Source organism: Anser anser (genome assembly GCF_964211835.1).
Source record: "Anser anser genome assembly, chromosome: 4".
Classification (NCBI taxonomy): Eukaryota; Metazoa; Chordata; class Aves; order Anseriformes; family Anatidae; genus Anser; species Anser anser.
The window spans coordinates 35,661,450-35,685,818 of NC_139724.1; the positions used below are offsets into that span (position 1 = coordinate 35,661,450).

At 35.3% G+C, this 24,369-nt stretch overlaps 1 protein-coding gene across 1 annotated transcript in view; it reads left to right on the forward strand.

The window, feature by feature from the left end:
* The window catches only part of TTC29 (tetratricopeptide repeat domain 29), a 210,911-nt gene that overhangs the window by 125,016 nt on the left and 61,526 nt on the right, over positions 1-24,369 (forward strand). The window contains 3 exon segments of the mRNA XM_083833632.1: positions 7,127-7,339; positions 8,225-8,310; positions 24,165-24,256. Coding sequence (XP_083689758.1) covers positions 7,127-7,339; positions 8,225-8,310; positions 24,165-24,256 — 391 coding nt within the window.

Below are 24,369 nucleotides of genomic sequence, written 5' to 3' on the forward strand. Positions count from 1 at the left end.
AAGTAAGTGGAGTAGGGGTAGAATCTGAATAAAATCTAATCACTAAAAAAATTATTTAAACTGAGGTAAGCATTTGATGTGTGTTAGCAAAAATGCAATTTCAAACGAAACTAATCTGCTTCAGTGCCACCTTCTGTATTTAAAAGATAATTATCATACATCCTTTGAGGATATATAAATAATGATATAAGTTGTTTTCATTTGGTTATATCAACCTTAAAAAAAAAAAGCCCTGAAAAATAAAACTGCAAAGCTTGTCATATTTCACTATTCATCATTGCATTTTCACCTCTCTCCTCTCTCTGCATTTGTTACCTGCATGTGAACACTGAAATATTTGTGAAACATGAAGTTCAAACATCTCGCTTGAATGTAGGCTTGCTTGTAGTCAGAGGCTGGAACCCTAAATTGTGAGCTTTCTGAATTTATTTTGCATTTTATATAGCCTCTGTAGGTAGGAAACACTTTGTTGATGCTTTGCAAGTATGAAAAAGAAGTCTTGAATGCTACCAGGAAGCAAGAATTATCTTAAAGGGTACACTGAACAGTACTCTGCTGCTGTTCAGTACTGTGTCTGCAAAGTTCTCCTCTAGATTACAGTTGGTTTATATCAAATAGTATTTCTTTATGTACAATCAAGTCAGAAGAAGGCATTTGACAAATGCTGCTTTCATAGAATATGTTAACCTAAAAAGTTAAAGGAATTTTAATCGTAAAACAAAATTTGCTATGTTGGTTCCTTTGAACAGGGATGTGTAACAGAAGAGTTAGTAGAATTCTCATATTTGACCTGTTCTCTTTTTTTTCTTTTTTTCCCCTGAATTTGGGCATTGGTCTTGGAAGAGTACATACAGTTAGTGTTGCAAAGTCTTCAGAGATCCTAGATTTCATCTCAGACCTAAACGTCTGTGAAAATGCTCAAAGCAGTATTCTTTCCACAGCTAAGTAAGTCTAAAGCAAAGGGAAAAATCAGTGAAATGAAGTGGTTCAGATAGTAAGAAAGTATTTACAGATGTGTCTCTTAACTTCTGGAGTCATTTAAGAGTTACATTTAGTGTAAAATCACTCTTTGTTTTATCATAATCTTTCATGCGTGTCCATATGTTGTCGGTTTTGTCCCATTCTGTGAAGTACATGCAAGCTGTGTGCACATACATTTTCAGGAGAAACCATGTAATTGACACCAGATTTTCTTTGTAGACTTACTGTGAGTTGTGGCAATAGGTCTAGAAAAGTAGCAGTATGTCTCTTAGAGAAAATATTAGAAAGGTTTATGTAGAGCCAGAGGCAACTTAAGAAGGCCTGGAGCTAACCAAGAATGTTGAGGGTACAAAATTCTCTAATTCAGTGTAGTAACTGAAAGAAAGGCAAGAGAAGGATATTTGTTCTGGGCTCCTCTGCAACAGTGCCTGTTCCTCCTGTACTTCCCATGCTTTCTTTTAAGAAGTTTTTTCACAGCAGTTCTTCATCTGTTAATGTGCCCTTCAGTTAATCGAGTTTTTCCTCTTGCTGGTCCACAGTAAACTATCCCCAAAGCAGCTGTTGTTTCAGCTGCACGTGGGAATCCCTTCCTTGTCTGCAGCCTTTGTAGCAGAACCAGGGGAAGGGATTAGGGACAGACAGGCAAGCAGACACTGAAAGTAGTGGTATCCCTAGTTTATGAGGTGTCCCTTAAAAAGTTTTTTAAACAACATATTTTTGAAGCATTTTTAATATCTTATGTTGATGATGTGCATGAGCAAGCACGTTCATTACAGTATTCTTATTAACTGCCTATGTCATTTTGCTAAAAATCTCTGTGGCATCTTTCTAAACAATGTTGTCAACTCCTGTATAGTAGATGACAATAACTGTTTATCTTAAAAGTGCTCTCCTTAATTTATATCTGATGATCAGTTGTGTTTTAGAGGGACCTTGCAGAACTATGGAAGAGAAAAGTTTTATCCTAAATCTTTTTCATAATTTTGTCTTGCTGTTGCAGATTGCTATATAAACTTGGGGTTTGCATCTAAGATCAGTTCCAGTGACTTCCGTACAATTAACTTGACTTCAGGAGTCCAGGGTGGTTCAGCTATTTACTGAATGAGAACTTGCTTTTCTGGTTATTGTGAGTTTTTTGTTTGACCGCCCAGTGCGTGTTGAAGACTTATAAACTCTGTAGATAGTGGCTTACATTGGAAACTGCAAGATTTTTAACTATTTCAGCCTGAATAGTGCTAGCATAGTTATCGTAACTGAATGTCGGAAATAAAAATAATACAAATAGTTCACGCAGTTAAAATGAAATGTAAACCTGTATCTTTTTAAATGGTAATAATGGTTTTTTCCTTTTCTTTTTGCTACCATTATCTGTTGCTTCAAGCAGATTTTATGTCCACACAGTATGGTTGAAAGAAATGATTACAAAAGATGTCTTACTTCTAGACTAAAATATACTGCAATATATATGTAAAGCTTTATTGTTCCTTTTGGTTGTTGTTTTAAGCTGAAGTGGAATGTTTTCTAAAGTCCTCAACAAATGTCTACGATTTAGAATTAAATGTGCTTTCTGCATACACCAGTGCTGTTGAAGAAATGTACCTAACAGGCCTGTCACTTTTTTATGCAATTGTTTCTGTGGCATTATTTTCATTGGTAATTGTACAAGCTGGTAGAAAAGGAAATCATTAGGTGCTCTCAGTACTGCTGAGGCATGGAGCTAGAACAGGTCAGTCACTGCATTTTGCAGATTGTGACATTTTAAATTACCTGTTCACTACTGGAAGCGATCTGTGGACCTAATTAACATCTCACCTAATTAATGTCAGAATTGTGTATAAAGAACTCTAGACAGTTTTGCACTGAATTTATTTATTCAATACCATATTATTCAAATCTGCTATCTTTAATTTCTATACTGAAAACTTCAGGTTTGTGTGCTGTTTTCTTAAGTGGGAGTAACTCTTTTTTTTTTTCTTCCCTCCTTCAAGTAATCAATGCACTGCTGAATGAGTTCATTTTAATGCACTCAATCATGCCTCTAATGTTTGTAGCTTACGGGCGCAAGCATCAGTAATGCAGGAATGTTATATGGCTTTAGTTTGGGCCATTTCATAAAATATTCATGGAATCAAAAATGTGCATCAAAATAGCGGCTGGGAGAATTACATTTATGTGCCTGCTTTTATGGCAGCTTCACATTTAAACCCATTTGTGTTAATATCTAGTCAATCTTTCTACTCAAAAAAAAAAAAAGGCAAAATAGAAGTCACCATTTTGGTTGAAATTTCCCCAAAATATCTATTTTGATATAACAAATGTATACTTTGGAGTAGGTTTCTGGAAGAGGAATTATAAAAGAAGTTTCAGATAATATGAAAATGTTTCTCTTCAGTATTTACAAAATTACATTGAGTTCTTTTGTTTGAATGAATAGATCTATTTTTTGACGTCTAAGCAACTAAGTTCAATGAAAGCCATAGCACAAATCTTTGTTCATACATACATAGTTGCTGTGAAGATGAGCATCATTTCCAAAATTTGATACGTTACTGGCTGAGTCATGTCTTTGTCAATTATATCATTTTGATATAATTGTTTAAAACTGATTCTTTACTCACAAAATTATATTATGACAGTGTTTACCTGCCATATATGATTAAACTATTTCAGATAGGGTTTCTTTTGTTATGCCCTGAGTTCCATTGAACTATGACACTTTACTAGTGGTAGTGTACATGTTGTAGGAGTTTCATTTCTGCTTTATGATTCCTTTTATAAAGCTGGAAGAGGTATCAAAGATTCTCAAGCTCCATTTAGTATGCACTGAGCTAATTTCTGTGTGGCAGTGGGAAGAATAAATATGTAATTGCTGTTAATGTTGTTAACTGGAAATAGTTATACTCCTTTCTGTCAGATTTTGCAAGTAGAATTTTCAAATATGGATTTCCTAGAAGCAATTTTGGATGTTCTCTTTGAATTCTTAGAGATATAAAGGATATAATTCTACAGACTATTTCAAATTAGTTTCCTACTCATTGTTTTTCTTCTAAGTTTTCTTTATGCTTTTTTTTTCAATTGACAACAAAAGCCATTTAAAACTCTGTGTTGTCACTGCTCAGATTATTTTTTTCTTATTCTCAGAAATGCTTTTCAAAATGTTTAGACAGCATCCACCTCTGCCTGTGCCTAACAGTTACAACAGTTAAGAGTTTAAAAATCAGAATGCACTGGCCAGAGCAATTCCAACTGAACCAACTCATCAGAGTAAATAAACCTGCCATCCCCCTGAAGACATTATCTTTCCACAAGCATTTGAGGTTCACATAAATATTATTGATTAAGTAAATAGTATGGTATGTCATTTGCCAATGAGAAAAAGGGATTTCAGGTGATTTTGATGGAGAAATGAATTTTGATATCTAAAATGTTTTACCTTCCACAAATTTGAGAGGTCTGCATGTTGCAAATTGCTAGTATTTCTTGAAAGAGTCTTCAGTCAGCAAATTTCCATCTGTGTAAGGGCTTTCAGGTCAGGAATTCCATCCCTCCCTTGTTTTAGCAAATATTTTTTAAATTAGCTTTTTTTTTTTTCCCGTGTCGTCATCTTTTTGGCATTTTTGTGACAGAATGTGTTGGTTTTTACTTCACAGTCTTTATGGGTAGTTCAATGAAGTATTTTAATTTAGTTCCATTTGAGTGCTACCAGAAAGAATATACTATTTCTGTATTTTGAAGCTTGATGTAGATGGATTGTTCTCTAAAGAGTTTTCATTGAGATCTGGCATTCATTGAGATCTTATGGTTAGGCCAGCTCTTAAGAACTATGGGGTACGTGGAATATATGAGTTCAATTTCCAAACTGACAAACTTTCTCAAGGGGATGTTGCAAATGAGGGGGCATGGAGAGGAATTACCATATCTGATCATCCTGACAATCTAAACAATAGTTCTGAGGGATGCACATGTAGTTAACATGAAGGTCCGTCTAAGAGTTTATATTTAAGTGTCTTAGGAGAAACTCAGATACTCTGTTCAGTTTCAGATTGTGTCCAGTTGATACCATTTATTTGTTTGCTGTTTCCCATTCTTACTAGAAGTTTTTGAGTTATACATGAATTAAACTCTTATTCTAGAGAATCCTTTACAGGTGTAGTAAAACTAGAGCACATAAATGCATGGCTATATCCTTTGGAAAAGACAATCCGTTGGTTTGTAGACTTTGGGGAGAATTTCAAGGAGGACTCTTATCCTTGTGAGTATCCAAGTGGACAGAATGCTAGATCAACTTGTTAAACTTATCTTCCCATTCTTTGTTAAAAAACCAATACCAATTTCTTCAATTAGTATCTAAGATCTGTGTTTAGCAACTTGGATAACTGCAATTCTGTTGATTTCAGAGTTGGACTTCCCCTAAGAAGTTATCTGGATAGGCAGAAACCCAAATAAAATTTGGAAGTCTCTTTAGAATGGAAAGTGGTTTGGGTTTTGCACATCTGCATCTCCATTTCCTGTTCCATCTACCAGCACTCAATCCTTAAACTAAACTGGTTTTGGTCATGATAATTTCACTTTGCATTTCTGTTTGTTCAGTGTTATGTCAAGTATGTGATATTTTGGAAAAAATATATACATGTTTTCCTGTCAGTTTACAGGGTCTTGTACCTACTGTGGCAGTAAGACTTTCCAATATCTTGGGCCATCTCTTCAAAACCTGTCCTCTGCTGTGGTGGAACCGAGTAAGGCCGGCTGTAGGATGTCCTCCCTTTCAACTGGCACTTCACTCTTGAGCACTGTTGGGTTGGCTGGAGGCCTCGGGAACTAGCCTTGTTTTGCCTTACAATGCTTAAATCAGGCCATTCTCTGAACTTCTCTCCCTTCCTTTCATACAAATAGAAAACAGGATCCTTCTTCCATCCTTCGTTCTCAATTCTTTACCAGTTCTTTTTGTACTTTGAATGCAAGCACTGTAAAAAGTCTGCAAAACAGTATCCATTTCTTACAGATCATGTTTCAGAGGAGGTGTTAACTGCAAGAACATCTAAGCAAACTTAGTTAATTGCCTGTTTCAGCTTTTAATAGAAATAATAATTGATATATTGATTATCCATGGGACATAACTCCTCCATCTCTCTCTCTCTCTCTCTCTCTCTCTTTTCTCTCTCTCACACACATAAATTGATGAAAGAAGGGTTACCTTCACAATTCTCCCTTGCTATAGAACATGCTTTGTAAAACAAGGTACTGTGTCCAGAATGTATTTTGTATGCTAATGGTCTTAGCTTACCTGCTTTCTACTAGTTTTCCTCTAACCTTGTTTCCTTATGTATAAGGAAAAAAAAAAAAAAAACGTTCTTTCAAGGGGCTTTGAATTTCCACTGTCCAGAAAGCCTGGATATCTCCTAGACTGCATGTAAAAAGCTAGCTGAAGCTAGCAAGGGAGGGAGGAACTAATTGCATGTTCAAGTGAATTTAACTTTCTTTCGCCTTAAAGATGTTTGAGTAGCTTACGTTTGAAGACCTTAAAGTGTGTTACTCCAGGCTCGATACTTAATGTGTTAGTGGTTTATGCCCTTCCAGTAATCTTACAGCATAGACCCACAAGAGTTGGCCTACTAATAATCCTTGAATAAATTTCTTTGTATTTCTTTGTCTTTTATCAATTCATTTATTTAAATAAAGGTTCTTTTCCACAGTTTTGATACCTCTGTTTTCCACATTGCAACAGGTTTCCTTTATGGAAAAGGAAACTTGAGGAACAGATTGAGCCATGATTGTTTATGCATACATGTGATTTATTTATTATTTTTTTTTAATTTGAGATCCACAAAGGCTGTCTTCATGAATCTATAATGGATGTATTTTCTAGAAAATTGTCTTAATACCCTTGGGATCATAGACCTTCAACATTTTGAATCTACAAAGAAAAACTATTTTAAAATGTGAAAAGTTTAAATTGCAATATTACTGCTAACTGAAATTTGGCAGTATGTTCCAGCACCTTAGATATAGTCAGACATTGAAGATTTCTGAAAAATCTGTGAAATGATCGGGATGCGATTTACTTTCTAGTGATAAAATGATTATACACTAATAACTTTTCAAAATGTTGATTACACTGATTGTAATTATGAATCACATTTTTCAGGTCATGTCATGAAGGCTGCTGAGCATTTTGAAGCATTTTATCAGTTAACAGAGGGCTCAACATGGAAGGATGAGACAGGCCGTACGTACAATTCACTGGCATGTGAGCACCTTTGGAGAATTTATACATTACTAGCAGACAAAATGCTAGAAAACAAAGAACAAGAACAGGCCATCAAAATGCTAAGAAAAGCTTTCAGAATGGCAAAAGAAGGTAGGTGTAGAATAACTTTCCCGTTCCTCTATTTGCTGTGCATGCCCTGATTTTCCCAAGATTGAAGTAGGAAGTGTCAAGTGTTCAACTGAGTGATTATTTCCTTTGAAAGTCAAAGACAATTGCTATCATTACACTTCCAGATCTCACTAAAGCAGAAAGACCTTGCTGACGACAAAGAATGGTTTAGATTCCTAAAAGCTTTATCTCCAAAAACCCAATATTGTGGGAGAATATTACGGTATAAAACAGTGAACCCATAATCAGAAAGTGAGGTCAGTGATGGAAGTTGAGGTTTTTGATTATCCAGTCACTGTTGATTTGGCAATTTTTGAGTGATACTATCTGCTGGATATCCGCCTTTTCATTTTACATAGTTATTTATTACTCGCAAATGAAAATAAACACCGTCTTCCAGACTTTTTTTTCCAGCAGCTTACTACTACTTAATTGTCAAAAGGTGTTTTTAGATGTTCATTTCTACAGGCTTTGTTTTTGTTTACAAATTGTTTTTTAATAGATGCCCATGTTCTGGAGGGAAATTTTTCATATATTTTTATATTTTATATTATTAAACAGTTCATGATCAGAGAACAACACATTAAATTGATTGTTCTGCATTACTTACAGAAAGGTATTTTCTCTGATTTTGTTGAGCTTTCGTGTTGAACTTTGTTTAAATCCATAGCCTCTGTTTTTAATTACCTATCTATATAGAAGCAGCTCTGCTTTGGACAGATAAAAACATATAAATGGCAAAGGTAAGGGAAAGGAAAAAAAATACTACAGTATATAAACATCTACATGTTGTTTAATAAAGTGCAAGTGTCTGTGCTAATGTAATTTTGTTAAGACTGGACTGGTAACTGTAACTTTATTCTTCAGGAGGTAATAAAAAGATGGAAGGAGAGGCTGCATATTGCTTAAGTTTGGCGTATCATTTTGCTGGAGAAGAAAAGACAGCATTATCAGTAAGTTTATTTTAAAGTTGCTTTAATTTTCCCAATGCCTTTGACTGCCTCCTTGGCATCTTAGGAGTTTTGTATAGCAGAAAAGGTGTGGAGAGGCTTGCCTCACAGACCTTTTATAACTGTATCTAGTTCTGCAGACAGACATCCAAGTGGCTTAAGCAACTTTGGTTCCAGTGAGTTCCAGAACAAAGTTTAGGTTTCCAGGCGTGGTTCTGTAGAAATAATATAAATTGACAACTCAAGTTACATGTGACTAGTTTTTCTCTCCTGTGTTCTTACACACATAAAATAATTGTACCTAGTTTAATTTAGCTATGATTTTATTAAAAACAACCTCCCCCCCCAAAAAAAACAATTTTTTAAAGTAGTTTGATACAGCACATTTGTGAGCAACAATTAAAACTGTCAATCCACAAGTAGAGGTTTTCATAATATGTAGGAGAAATATGACTTACTTTTGGTGTGAAAAGCTGTAGTGCTGATGTAATCTCTTCTGTTGATGCATGACTTCAAGTTCCTGTTCACGTTTCCCTTGAGCCTCCCATACACGATAATTCAAATAGTGAGAATTCTGCATGTGACAACTCTGGAAGGAGGGTTCTTGTAGTTCATCTTAGGTCAGTGGGTGAAGAAAGATAAGCATCAACTTGATTTGTTCGTGCCAGTCATCAGAGAGGTCTCAGTTTTCAATGACCCACTGAAAGATGTGGGAAAATGTATTTGTCTGAATGTTTTATCCATGATTATTGCAATTAATCAGCTGGACAATTTCTTTTTTTTGTTTGTTCCTTTAACTGTGCAGTGACTCGATATTTTATAAATGAGCATGTTTTATAGAGAGCTTTGTTGTTGTTGTTGTATTTCTTTCTCAGAAGGAGACCAGTAGAAGTAATAGAGTGAATGGAGTGTGAGTTTAAGGATTGCTTACTTGGCTTCTGCTGTGTAGGGTGGGTTCTAGATTTCTCTTGAAATATGCCCTTACATGCTTTTAATGATTGTGATATGATTTTTCCAAAAGTTTTTGACCATCTTTATATATAATTCTTCAAAGCTGATAGCCTTTTCTTCTAAATCAAATGAATTCTGGAAAGTAGAATGTTTATGTTGTAGATAACAAATTTCTACTTAAAGAAGCCAGAGGATCTGCTCTCACATCACTTTCAGTCCGAGTCTGTAGCTGAACATGAAAATATCTCAGAATGAGAAGTCTGCATAAAATTTTATGAAATTATATCTAAGGGTTGTAACAGCAATAAAAGAGAGGATATTTGATCCCAAGAAATACAGTATGAAAGATTAGGATAGAGTTGTTTTTGTGCTGAGTTTCATCTGCGTTGTTTTTTGACCAACAAGTATGAAGGTATTTTTACCTGATCAACTATTCTTGTTAAGTTTCTGAGAGTCAGAATAAGTTGCGTGGATGATGAAGAGCAGTAAGACAAATAAATAGGCTAAACAAAGCCATCATGCACATTTGATCTCTTCTTCGCAGTATAAATTCATTAATGAACAAGACTGTACAGCCCCTGTGCTATAAAAGGGATCAAACTACCCTTGAAAGTATCAAAAATATTAGATGCCCTGGCATTGTTTCCTCAGGGTCCTTTTTCCCTAAATTTTATAGCTACTCCTTTCCCAACATTGCTCCCCCATGGCCCCTGCCAAAAAGTTACAGTAATCACTTGGAAGTTCCATTTCTTTTCTTTTTTCTTTTTTTTTTTTACATACAGAATTTATTTATATATTTATTTTAAGGAATATTATGGAACCTTGAATTTTGTAATGTACTACTGTTAATTTAAAGTGTATACATAAAAGATTGTGCCTATTGTTTTTAGCCTTACAAAAACAGTTAACAGGTATTGAAAGCAATATGCGCTTTAATTAAAAGGGAGAGAAATTCTCTAGAGTACAAAACATAAATAGATAAATTTTATTAGAGTATACAATGGTATTTTACCTGTAATGAAAATATCAATATTTTGCAATATAAATAAGGATTTCTAAAATAGCGACATTTCCAATAATCTTACATAAGAAACCAATAAAGTACTTTCATTCAGAAAATATGTTGTACGTTATGGGACTAAGAAAAAGGGGTAACATTTTAGTTCCTTTTGTGCTTAGCAGTGATCAATATAGACAGCAGTAAAATATCAGTGGTTGACAGTACTGTTGAGCACAAGTTGTCTTCACCCTCCAATTAGAAATCATTGCCTAAAATTTACCCTTCTGTTCTCAGTTTAATGGTCTCTGTATCCAAGGGGAGCTCAGATGCTTACAGAGATGAAATCATTGCATCCTGCTCCCAGAGGACTACTGGTTATCATTACACATAACATGCAGACAATACTGCTAGGAGCCAGTTTGCCTCATGGTAATATGTAGTTCATCACCAGCTTCTGTAGCATGCTAAAGAGGTCTTGCCACACAGCTTGGGACTACTCGGGTGTAGACTCAGGGGTCTCAGCAGTTATTTCCCTGCTTTGCATCAGTTTTCATCTTCTTTATCCTTTTGTGCTGTGGTCCACCTCAGGCAGTCTCCTTCTAGGGGAATCTGAAAGGAGCAGCTGTTACAGATACCATTTCCTCCAATTGTTGCCACTTGGTTCCTTTTGCTGTTCCGCGTGCTGCTCCCTCCCCCAACACACACACACATAGCATGCATATAAACTTGTTTCATTCATGTCTTCTTCCAGAGTGGAGAAGCATATGTTCAAAATGTTCATTATCTGATGCAGTAATTAAAGGTTGAAATGATTAAGCTGCAGCCTATTACATCAAAAATATGCAGTCACTTTGTATTGAATGGGCTATTTTTGTTGGAGAAAGGTTGTTTTTTTTTTTTATTTGGTGTATAATCTAACATAATTTTGATTTGGTGTATAATCTGTACAAATTGATTTAATTTTATTTGATATATTTGATTGATTTCAGTGGGCCTACTTAGATGTAAAAACATAAATATGTGGAAGTTTAAAAGCCTAAGAACTAATTATGTTCAATATCAGTGGGCTATGTTCCTAATGGTTTTTATATCATCTGTTTTTTTATATCATAACCAAGACTATGGGATTTTCCCCCAAATATGACACAAAATATTAAAAGTACTCATACTATAGATTTTATCTGAAGCATTATAGATTTCGTCAGGGAAAGTTCTGCACCTAGACTAACTTTAAAGTGAAAGTTAGTGTTTGTTTTTCTTTATGCTTAAATAACAAGTGAAGTATTAAGTGAAACACGTTTGTGTCATTTGAAATCTTACATAAGATATTGAAATCTAATGATATGGGATTTATATACATTTATATATACACTAGACTCTAAAGAATGCTTTAAAGTGTTGGGCGTCAAGGATTTTTTCTCTTTCAATTAGTCGCATCTCAAATTATCAGGAAGATTCCAGTTCTCATACGTTTCTGAGCATTTGTTTATTTCAAAGTGTTCTTTCATTTTTGGTATTGAATCCTGCATATGTGTATCCTTTTAGATATGTTACATATTCAAATAATAGAGATGGTGTTCTTGAGCACTGAGACTCACGCCAAAATAATGTGGTAATTTACGACATAATGTCACGTGCATCAATTGTCAGAATTATGGTATACAAGCCACAGGCATAAAATTATCAAGAAAATTTATGAACTTATAAAGGCATCTTCACATTCAAAATGACCCTATTAAAGTAATCAGAGGTGATTTATGACCATAAAGTTAATTTCTGAAAAAGTCTGTATCAAAACAACTGAAAATTTTGTTTTAATTCATGCAAGTAGAGAGAGTGTAAGTAAATATATCTGGGATGCAGATATTCTAAAGTGATTGTACATAGTATATTTTATCTAATTGCATCTGTTATATTTAATTATATAGATAATGCCCATATGTCTCTATGAATTTGCACATCAAGGAGGATCTTAGCAAGTAAAAGAACTCAAAAAGGTAGACTGCATGTTATCCTCTTTTCTCCCATGCATTGTAAAAGGTGGCTGAGAATAGTGAGCATCATTCCTTTGAGGTTTGCTTGCTATTCTAGTGCATTGCTAGGAGGCTGAACTTCAAGACATTTTTCTGCAGATGGTGTCTGGATAGAAAACTGAGTTTAGATTTAAGCGTTCACTTTTTTCACTACAGAAAGAAACACTTAAATGGAGGCTCAGAAAAAATGTCAAAAGATAGTATTGAATAGAAATTATTTCAAACTTCCTCTTTTTCATCAGCCAGATTGTCCTTTATCCATTTATAGTGGATATTTAGCCATTACTGATGAAGTATAACCTTCTCAGCCTAGCAAATGGGGTCACATGCTTGAAAAGGCATTTAGCATACAAGTTTAAGAAAAGCTGTCGACATTCCTAGAGGCCTTGCTTTTATTGAAGCAGTTTTTGAATTGTTATTAAAACTATACTCGTCTATAAATTCTGTATTTTTCATATCTAAGGAATAAAAGACCAGACAAAAATCTGAGTCAGCCTTGAAGGTAAGCACTTCTGACTGATCTTTACTCTGATAGTGGATTATGTACAGAGAAAGATTTTCTTCTTGAGGGTCTGGAATTAGTGAGCTAGTTTTGCAACTGATTAAATTTCTTGCTTCTGAGAGGTTCCACTGCTGCTAGGCATTGATGAAGATAGGATGGAAAAAAAAAAAAAAGGAACAATTGGTACTGGTGGTGAACTTTGCCCTGACAAAATACACTGACTCAAATACTGAGGGAAGTAAGAAATTAGGAATTATCTGAGTTGAGAATCCTAAAGAAGAGCTGAAACTTCAGGGAAGAAGTGAATGTCTGATCATTCAATCAATTTTTTGTTGTTAATTTAGCACTTAATTCTTAAAGTGAAAAGTTTATTTTATTATTTGGATATGAAAGTTAGCCGTCTCTTAGTGAAGGATGAATACCTTCTGTTGGTTTAATTTGGATAATCGTTTTCCTATTTGATCCAGTTTCTTGAAAACCTGATTAAAAATAGGGGAAAAAATACCGAGTAGTTCTGAGATGTAATAACTTCGTTTTCCTTCAGTACTTTTCTGTATACCACACAAATTCACACCTTGGTGATATGGTGTCCACTACAATTGCATTGGAACATGGTATTATTTTCCTTTTGAGCCTGCAGTTCAAATTATGTTTTGCTTGGTTAATGGCATCAGGATAGCTCCCCTCAGTAAATTAGAGATTTGTCAAGATAAATGTACCACAATAATACACTTTCTGAGAAAGCAGTCTTAAATGCAGTGTTGCTGCAGAATTACAGTAGTCAAATTACACAAAAATCATAGAGTTTGAGGAGCAAGAAAACATGAAATATGTAAAACAAGCAAAACTATTAGTTCATGCATTACAAGCCAATCAGAAGATTGTCAGATTATTAGCATGTCTTGCCATAGCAACAGTGAAAGTAAATGCAATATTGACTTACTGTTATCAGCCTTCCTCTTCATGGGGTCTCATGTTCTGTAAGACTACCAAAGGCTACCAAAATGCAATAGAAGCATGGGTTTTCATCTCAGCTGCTATGATTTCAAATGTGATCATATATACACCCCAAAAGAGCAAGAAGATAGTGAGCTGCAGATGTGACCGTACATTCCATTAAATAAACCTATAAGACCTTTTCTAAATTTTAGGACTATGTGACCACTGGTGTTTTCAGGAATCTGAATATGAGTTTAAAACCCCACTTCTTGGGGCTATGTGAGGAGGACATTGTTCGATTTGTGTGTTTTTATTTCCAAAATGGTATGAAAGTTGCTGGTTTTATGTGTATTTCTAAGGTAGCATTGTTTAAAATATACATATTAAACATCCTGAATTTAGAAGTTGAGACATTTGCCAAACTTAGAACTCTATTTTTTTGTACGATTTTGACCCAGGACATCTATTATGAGATGAAGATTTTTTTAATTAACTTACACACATGTGCACCTGTGTCCAAGCATGTGTGCATACACTGTGTGAGTTAGCAGAAAAACTGGAGGGGGCTGGTGTGCGACATTAATGAGAATATTAGTGTCGAAGCAAGTAAATAGTAATCATAGATATTATCCTAAGATCAAGAGAACTATTCATAATACTCCAATCATTTCCATAACGTTGTAGCTAGCTATTATGTCTGAACTCAAAAGAAGCAAAATGTCACTTACTGGAGGTTTGCTTAGCTCTGACATGCTGAGCATGCTCAAACATTGAGGACAAAACTATAAAATCTCCTCAAACTGCTCTGCAAGGGAATAATATCTTTACATTAATTTTTCACCGAGGCATTGAAGGCAGAGCAGTTGGCAGTCATGGCGGATAAGTGGAGCCTTTGCTCTACCCCTACCTCTTTGGCATAGCTAACGGGATGGAACAGTACTCTGTGCTGGATGTGGCCAGTGGAGATAGCTCTTCCTTTTGCTTTCCCAGGCAAGGTAGGAGCCAAACTGTGCCCACAACTATGCAGTGTCTGTTTTATGAGATATAGGGTTACAATTAGTCTATTTACCCTGGATGAGTTTTTTTTCCTAAAACTCTAACTGCTGCTTTCCATGACTTAAAATACAGGATTAAGGCAGATATTTTCTACTTAAAATGTTAAAACTTTTTTTCTACATTATCTAATAAAGTAAATAAATAAATGATGATATACAAGTTTCCATCTGTTTCATTCCCACAGGCTAGAGAAAGAAAAGACAAAGCAGTACAATTGTACTTTATAGAGATGTTATAGAGGTTATTTACTTCATCGACTTTAGACTATACTGGATTTCTAGCTTAGGTGTGTTAAACTTAAGAACCTAAATGCTGCATATAATTGAGGGAAAAAGATAGTTACAACACATCTAAGTGCTGTATATGATCTGAGAAACAATAGTGTGAAAGATCTTAAGAACTGTCAGTAGTATGTTGATTAGAGAATTTACACGTATTATAACTAGAGCTGCAGTAAATGGCTGAAAAACTCTTTCTGAAAAAGAAATTTTTCATTCTATTAGATAATTTACTTAGAGAAGTCAGGCCTTTTATATGTTTTGAGAAATGGAGCATTGGCACCCACACTGTACAAACTTGGGAATTTCAGTTCTTAAATACAAATACATTCATCATCTGAGAGGCTTTATTTTCCTTTGTATAGTTTAGTTCAAATGAACAGGCTTTTAAAAATTCTATAAAGTAAGGCTTTTTAAATTAAATTGGTTTCTCACGTTGGTATAGTTCAAGCTACAGCAAGTTACTTATTAAATGCATTTTTAAATTTCAATACAGTTATTCCTGTTGACTTCAACAAGATGACTGATATTCAGGTGTAAGCAAATGCTTAACAACTTTGCTTGATCAGAACCATTGATGGCTAGGTTGGAGAAGAGGAGGTCTCAATTCAGTCATCTGATTCTGAAGAATTTCAGACTTACCCTTTGATAGATAAATAACCTGAGATGTTAAAACACTGAAGTGTGCCACTTTAAAACCTAAAGCTTGCAGCTTTGTTGCTAGAAGCAATTTGCTTTGCTGTTTTGCTTTCAGCTTATGTATTATTTCAGAGCTGATCAAAAGAATTGGTAGCAAAGTGTGAAATAAATTGTACTTCTAAATAAATCGATTTAACATTCCTTGGTGCTTTAAGTGATTTTAGTAATATTAATATTTAAAATATTTCTGTCTGAAATCTTTTTATGACTACATATAGCAATAATGGCCACCATTTCATTCTGCTCTTTTTCATATTAGAATATTACACAGTAAACATTGTAAAAATACTATCTTTTAGCACTGAAATGGATGCAAAAGATTTCAAGTGACTATTTGCATGTAAATGACTCAAGTTTTATTCAGTCAATAAAAACAGTCTATTAATTCTTTTACTACATTTCTCACATGGGTTAAAATTTAAAGAATATGAGGTTTTCAGCTGAATGAGAACTTTTGCATGACTTCTATATACACATGCAGAAAAAAAAATTAGCTGACTTACATATTTTGCATACCTTCCTAGTTTCTCTAATATTTTTCCATTGTGCTATGCAAATCTAAGGGTTTGTATGTCTGCTTTTATCTAGGAAAACTTTTTGCAATTAAAAATATTAATTCACGAATGGACTAGATATTAATTAGCATGAAGGAGGATATTTATAGGTACTTTGTCTAAGAAGTAATGAGCATTGAAGCATGCACATGCATACAGTACGGTTATTAAGGTCTTAGGAGGCTACAGCAATCTGACAGCCAGGTGCATTCATGTAGGCACAGCAGCATGATAAAAGCAGTCCAGACATCTGGATCACAGTTCTGCTAATACAAAAACACTTCTGAACAATTCATATAGTTGCACTTACCCAAATATCCAGTCTTGTCCACCCCTTTCTCATTTCTTTCTCCGCTTCTGCCTTTGTCTTTTATGTGCTTGCAGAATCTCATTTTTCCTTTACAAGTCACCTCCATCTGCTTATGTGTCAGAGTGGCCCTCATGCCACACATCATATTGAGGAATTCTCAAGATGAAGGGCTGTATTCACATCACTACCTCTGTCTCAGCATTGTTTCATGCTTGTCACTGCTCAGCACTCAGCGCCACACTGGCTTGTTTTGTCAATAACCATTTATTTGTTGCTGGAATAGTAGCAACCATTACATCTGACCTCCCTGTTTCATCAATTATGGATAGATTATTGGATGTGAACATCTGCAAAAGCTTGCTGTTGAACTTACCTCCTGGCTGGGATTAGATAAAGTATTAAACTGTTGTTTATTATCAAGCCAAAACTCTACTGGGAAGCCAGGGAATTCCAAGACTAGCAGACTCCCATCAGCAAGTACCAAAAATTGTTTAGTATTGCCACCGTTTCCCATAAGATCGTAGCCATTTATTATTTACACTTATTACTAGTTGTTATAACATACTTGATAAAAGCTCTTGGCAGGCATAGTGTTTCCAGCTATTGTCACATCTGTCAGGATGGAAAGGATACATAAACTGTTTTTTCCTCTTATATTGCTGTTAAAGGGTAACAGATGAAGCTTCTTCACTCCAGACTGTTAAGCCATGCTTTATTTTGAAGAAATATGCCAACAATGGCTGGTTTGGAAAAACATTACATTCCAGGACTAAATAAAGATTGCAACAACCTTTACTAGAATAATGTCTCTTGCAGTAAAGGCTTCAAATTGTACAATAATAATAAATGAGAATACCTGGGTTTGAGGTTTGAGTAGGTTTTTACTCTAAAGGACATGGCTGATTTATTATTATTATTATTGTTATTATTTTAATAAAACTATGTGGTGAAGTATAGTAAATAGTAAGATGATGACTACATTCCTACAAAGTCGTAGATAAAAGGAATCAGAATTAATACCACTATAAGGGGTACAGAAGGCCAGAGTCAACAACAGTAATACAGAAGAAATAAGAAAGATGAGGACAAAAGTTAACGTTTATTCAATCGTCTGTACATTTCATGGTTTTAAAGTTTCCTGTGCAGCAAAACATAGCACTGAGGGTGAACTTCTGACCTCATGGAAGTCAACAGAAGCTTGAAATGGTTCTGTGGAAATGAAGTTTTTTAATGAGTTGCTTGTATTTACATATCATCCATTCAGAACTGAAGTAAAACATCTGTTCTCTGAATATTATGTTAAGTGTACAAACATACTTGATACAGACCTAGAACCCTAGATCTTATCCTGATAGACTGTTAAGAAATTAGTGAAACATTAACCTCCCCAGGGCTGTAATCCATCAAGCAGATATAGCCATAAGTAACTTGAGGCATGTATTGCTGTGCAACTTTGTAGAGCACCAGGGTAAATATTACACTTGATGGCCAAGTGTAATGGGAGGGAAGAGGAGTGGATAGAGCAATTAATTCTCCAGGAGCGTGTCCTCCAAGCAACACCTTAGTAATAGCTGTGTCCTAGAAAAAAGCCTACGCTATAGGGAGAAGAAGAATGCCAACTCAGGGATTACTCCCCCTTTTCTCAGCATGGCATTCAGTTTTAGTATCCCTTAACTGTGAGCATGCAGACAGTCTAGTGTACTGTTTCTGGGTGCTCTCTGCACCTGAATACATTCAATGTTTAGCAAGGTGAGGCCTGCCATTCAGATGACGTTGGTGTATTATTTTCCTGGGATGAGCAGACTCTGCTATAATCAATACATTAAATGAACAATAAAATTTTCTTATTGCTGTTCAACCTTCCTCATACTGTTTTTTCCAAAATAAGGATACATCTGGATTTGTATTGTGAAAGTCTTTGACCTTACTCAGGATAGCCACGGGCATGTTCACCACTTGAAACGTGGCGATGAAGACTGCGCTGGTATCAAAACATAATCCAATTGAGTACATTAAGGGTAAACTGATTAAAAAGCAGGAAACTTAGCTTCAGAAAACTGGGGGAAAGAAATCCAAAAAATTGTGTTAGTATTCTTTTATAAATAAAATGCCCTATAGCTCCATGTGCAATGGAAGTCTCTTGCGTAGAAAAAAAATAAAAAAAATGGCAGTTTCAGGAGGAAACCTTAGAAATATGAAGAAGAAATTAAAGCTGAAGTCGTTTTCCTGCAGACTACTTTCGTGTCTTATGGAACCTCCTTATAAGTGGGGTTCATAAAAGAAGCTGCAACTGAATGAATGTACATGTTATCTCTCTGTTGTGTAGATACTTCAGCCTCCAAAAGCTTGGCAGATTCACTCTGTAGTGAATTCAGGATAATACAAAAGATACAGAGGGCAACTCCGGGACAGAACCTCCGATTGATTTTTCTGTTGATCTAGAGTGGATGAAGTGTCAGAATTGCAGCATGAGCTGTTTAAAAATCCTCACTGTATTTTCAAATATGCATTTTGGGGGAGCTAAGGAAAGGAGTTCATGAAACCGCAGAATGCCAAGCATACAGCTCTATTGTCTTTTATTTTCACTGGACTATATGGAAAAGATTATTTAGTGACAGTTAGGGTGATGTGTTTTTTTCTGAAAGTACGTAAGAGGTACTAAGTGGTATGAGGCCAGGAGTCTCACTCGATTGCATTGTCTGTCTACCAACACCTCTTGCTGGCTCCAGAAATATTACTGTCAGGTGCTGCTACCCAGGCTGGGCCCTGGCCTGTTATTGCAGTGCCTGTCAGAAATCATTAGCTAGTGATCTCTCTGACTAATGGTGCGGTTGATTGTCTGATTCGTGTTCAAGATCTGTAAATGAGGCAGAAGCATCTTTACTGCTCACCAGCTGTGAAATGGCTAAACACAGATTTTCAGAAATCAAAATAAATGTATTTCCAATAAAGTTTGACAACAATATCAAGTGCAAAGCTGAGAGCAGAACTATGTTTTTGCGGTTTTTAAAGTTACAGTATTATAAATCAATATCATCCCATCACATTTTTGTCAGAGTAATGTATTTTACCAAAATGATAAAATACTGGTAGGAACATTAATCTTGTGTTGACTTGGATAGACATTCTTTATTCAACATAAATTCATACCTTCGATTTTTACTCTTTCATCCATTATCCCCAGATGTACATATCAAGATTTAGCAAAGTCTACATCCCATTTTTTGAGTCCTCAGTATATGCCAATGAGGTGTGTGCTTGTATATTTATGTATATATAAAAGGGCTATAGGTGTGACAACAATGAAAAATTAAAGGTGAGATTTTGGGGAGGGGATGGTGTATGTCCCTGGATGTCTTTAAAAGACGTTTAGATGTACAGCTTAGTGATATGGTTTAGTGGAGGACTTGTTAGTGTTAGGTCAGAGGTTGGACTCGGTGATCTTGGAGGTCTCTTCCAACCTAGATGATTCTGTGGTTCTGTCTTATGCTAATGGCATAACTGCAGGAGGGTCACACTAGCATAATACTGAGATAACTGAGAAGGAAATTTAGGTTTGAGATCTGACTGATATTTTTCTTGGCAGAGGAGGCAAATGTGAAATTCACTACTTCCCAGAGAATTAGTGCAAGAGCTGTGCCACAAACAGGTTCTAGTTTGAGGATTTAAGCAGAGCTTGTTACTTTCCTTTATTTCTGTGCTATAACAAATTGTAGCCACAATAGACTTGCAAAGGAAGAGGGTTGTTTTTGTAAACAAATAGCTGCTTCCATAGTAGCTGTCCTCCTTCCAGATGCACTCATATCCAGCTTCTGGTGCTAAGCAAAACAAGAATTATTTTTGATTTTTCAATTTCCTTTTTTTTGAAGTGATAAAAATTATTCCCTCCTCTCCCCCCCCTTTGCCTGTATATGCCAAAATAATAGTGGATGGCATTTAGAAGAGTTATCTGTAACATGCAAGGCAAAGTTGAAGTCTTCATTCTGCCACTTTCCCAAATCCTGCATGAATGAGAACAAGTACTTGAAACCCAGCGTTCATTTTTGTATTTGAGTTTGATTTTCACTTTATTTTTTTAACCCATGTTTCCATTGTGGACATACAAAAGTAGGAAATTTGAGACAGTTCTTATGCTTGGCCACATAGAGCCAAAAATGTAATTTGTGACCATAATCAGTGCAGCTTTTATCATTTTTGTTACTTACCTTTTTTTTTTTTTGAAGTCAAAACATACATTATTATAATCCGTTCAACTGTATGTATACTGTGATCTTTTCCCACTAGTTTGTAGGAGCATCAAGCTCTCTTTGAAACAGTATGGAAATTTTATAACAGGGCGAGCCTAGCATCATCAGGATAAAACTATTGCAACAGCTTCTTTCCTCAAAACTCTTGGTAGATTATAAATAAATAAATCTTCCCTTCAGTAACTCTAAATCTCTGCAAACTGTCTGACTTTCAGCCAGATTTGTGTAATACCCAAACCCACTCTTTAAATATATGTTAATAGTACAGATTTTTATGTAGTCCTATTCAGTATTTCTTTACACAATGTTCTATATTTTTATTTGCATTTCCTTACCAGGAGGAAAATTACCATGATGACATTTTAATGCACAATATTTACTGTGTAACACTGGAGCAGAAGCATGTTCCTTTAACAAGTAGATTCTTGTTCTGAATCAGTTTTTCCATCTTTTTTGTGTAATGACAGCTGTATTCCTAAGACCACAAATGCAGTAAAACTGCATATTCACTGTGCACATATGTGTAGGAGTTTTCAGCATTAATTATTGACGTTCCACCTCTTCTTTGGATGTTACTGTCCTCTGCACAGATTGGCAAGAATATATATATATATTTTCAGGACCTGTTTCTGAGCTATACTTACATCTAAATGCCGAACAACTTTTCATGGAAGCATATAAATTCCAATAGATCCAAACAGTCAGTGTTCCCAGTATTTATCCACTTGTCAGAGAACTAACAGGTGAATGGCCCAGCCATGCCCACTCTGAACTCTCTTGCCACAAGCATGTCTTTTCTTATATGGTATTCATAGGAACCCAGATAGTTGGACTGGTTGTTAATATCCCATGAAAATAAAGTGGGATATTTTCGTGTCCATTTGGTGTTTTCAGGCTGTTTACAGATTCTGGCAGAGATCATTGCATCAATTCCCCTTGATTTGCCAGCATGCAAATTCTATAATTTTTTGTTCTATATTAAAATTGTACTGTAAGTACACGAGGTTTTGGGTTAAGTCCTCTAATGCTAACGTGTTAATCCACTGTTTTATCCTGCTCTACTTCTTTTTCTATCCTGGGTGCTGAAGGTGAGGCATGCACCATAGGTGATGAGGCCCCTTTTCACATCCTCCATATAAGTGGATACTGAGTGAGTATAGCCTGCAAGGCACTAGCACTAAACAGCTACCATCCACCAAGAATGTGTCCCTTTCTGTGTCCCTACCTACTACCTGAAGCTGGAGGAGTTATTTGCAATGAAGACATAAAGAGTACATTTTCTATTGTAATCTGTCCAGATTTCCTCCCTTTCATATAGATTATTTAATTATTTTTATTTCATCGTTGTTAATAATGAAATGTCAAATTTGTGTAGTAGTAGTAGTAGGCTGGGACCAAAATGGGTGTTATTCATTAATATGAATGAGTGAGTTTGCTTATTTATTTATTTACTTCTTTTTAGCAGCTGTTGCAGAGACGTAGTAAACCAACTTTTTATTTCAGCTGCTCTGGCTATGGCTTTTCCTTGTATTTTTTTTGTCAGTACTTTTTAGGTTTCATGTTATCTTTGATAGAAAAAACAGTGTAGTAGCCTAAGCCTTGGGCACCTAAGTAACCTTTCAGTGCTGGATTTTAACCACTGGAGGCCCTGTGGCCTAGTTTAATAGTGTGGAGGCCAGTTTGATATAGGGGTGATTTTCAGTCCAGTATATACAATTTTTGAAACCTGACACTCTGATGGCAGGCTTTCTGATATGAGCATGGTACTACAACACATGTTGCAGGTCCTCTGAGCTAAATGCAGAACTAAGAATGGTTTCTTGGGCACTTGCACGTTGCTTTTATCAGCCTGGATTATCAGAAGGACAGATGGCAGGCCTTCACAACTTTGTGTATGCATTCAGTTTAGGGCGAGGTCTGAACTGATATGACAAGTTCCTAATAGTAGTGCCTTCACTCTCTTTGTCATATCATTCATCGATAACTCAATTGACAATGACCTTCAAGTATAGGATGCAATGCTGATGTACATCGAACACAACGCTGATAAGAAAGTACTTGAGGGAAGATAAGTAGTCTGTTGTATATTAGTAAGTCATGCTTTTTGTAAACACAGGGTTTAATTAACTAAATATAAGAGCCTTGTCTGGCGATACACCTATGCGTAGTAAGACTTTGAAGAGCTAGGAAATCTGAGTAATGGAAACAATAGTAGAAATGGTGACATCCATAGGGTTAGCGCATGCAAGATGTCTTCTTTTGAGCCATGCACTTTGCCAATGACAGCGAATGCAGTCTTAATAGAAAGAGCCCTATCTTTTACCTCAGCATAAATAGGCATCTTGGGGCATGCGGGATACTGTCATATGTCCCCGTGCATCTCCCATCCCCCTTCAAAGCTGGTAAATGACATTCACTACTCCTTTCTTGGAAATGTGCAAAAAGGATTTCCATAGATAGTCTTTGGAGATTTCCTGTGTTCTCATGTGTGTAATAGGTTGGGTCAAGCAACAAAAAGGGAAGAAGGAAAGAATACGATTTAATTTTATATGCATTCTCCCTTCATCACCATTGGAAAAAGAAAGGATGAAAAGAGAAATTATGCAATACAGGTGACGTCAGTGTTAAATTAAATTAAGATCATATGTTTTTATGCAGCAGCTGTAAGCCTTCAGTTATGGGAGAGATCATGATAAGAGAGTATATTCACAACAAATACTAACAGATCGCTAGTGTGCATGAATAATTAGTCATAAGTATAACAAAATTATCTACAATATTTTAAGCCAATCTGGTTTAAATGTGTAACCTATAATTTATTCAATTCTTATGCATCTGAATTGTACTAAAAAAAGTTCTCATAGTGACACTTTAAAGAAAGAAAAATAATATTAAATTGTATTTCAGTGTATTTTGCTACAACTATGAATGCAGAGGACATAGTCTTAAGGTATTGATTCATAGAAATTCATAAAAACAGCCTCTTGAAATCTTTTAAATTATGGATAAGGAAATTTATATCGTGAATTAGGAAATATCTCTGGTTTTTGCAAAGCACCAAAATGTAGGGATTTAAATGCAATTTTTATCTTTTTAATTTGTAATTATTACATAGTTTCAAACAACTATGAATAATGATCAAAAACCTAGTCTTAGTACAATTAATTAAAAAAGAAAGCGTAGATGGAAAAATTTTAATTTTGTTTTTCATGTGGACACAGAGATTGGAAAAAAAATGTGGAAATGCTTAGCATTGTATTTATTGAGTTTTATTTTCCTGCTTCACAGATTTTGAACACCTCTGTAAAAATATTCACAGCACTGTGTGATTCTTCTGGCCTAGGAAGAGCATATGAAATGATAGCCAAGATCCTCTTAAGGTAGGTTAGCATATCCTTGTCTGGCTGTCAGGGCAGATTCATTCAACTGTGAAAGACTTAAATTGTTAGAGGTCTGTCGCTTCCCATTACTGACTGCTTAAATTTTAAGCAGT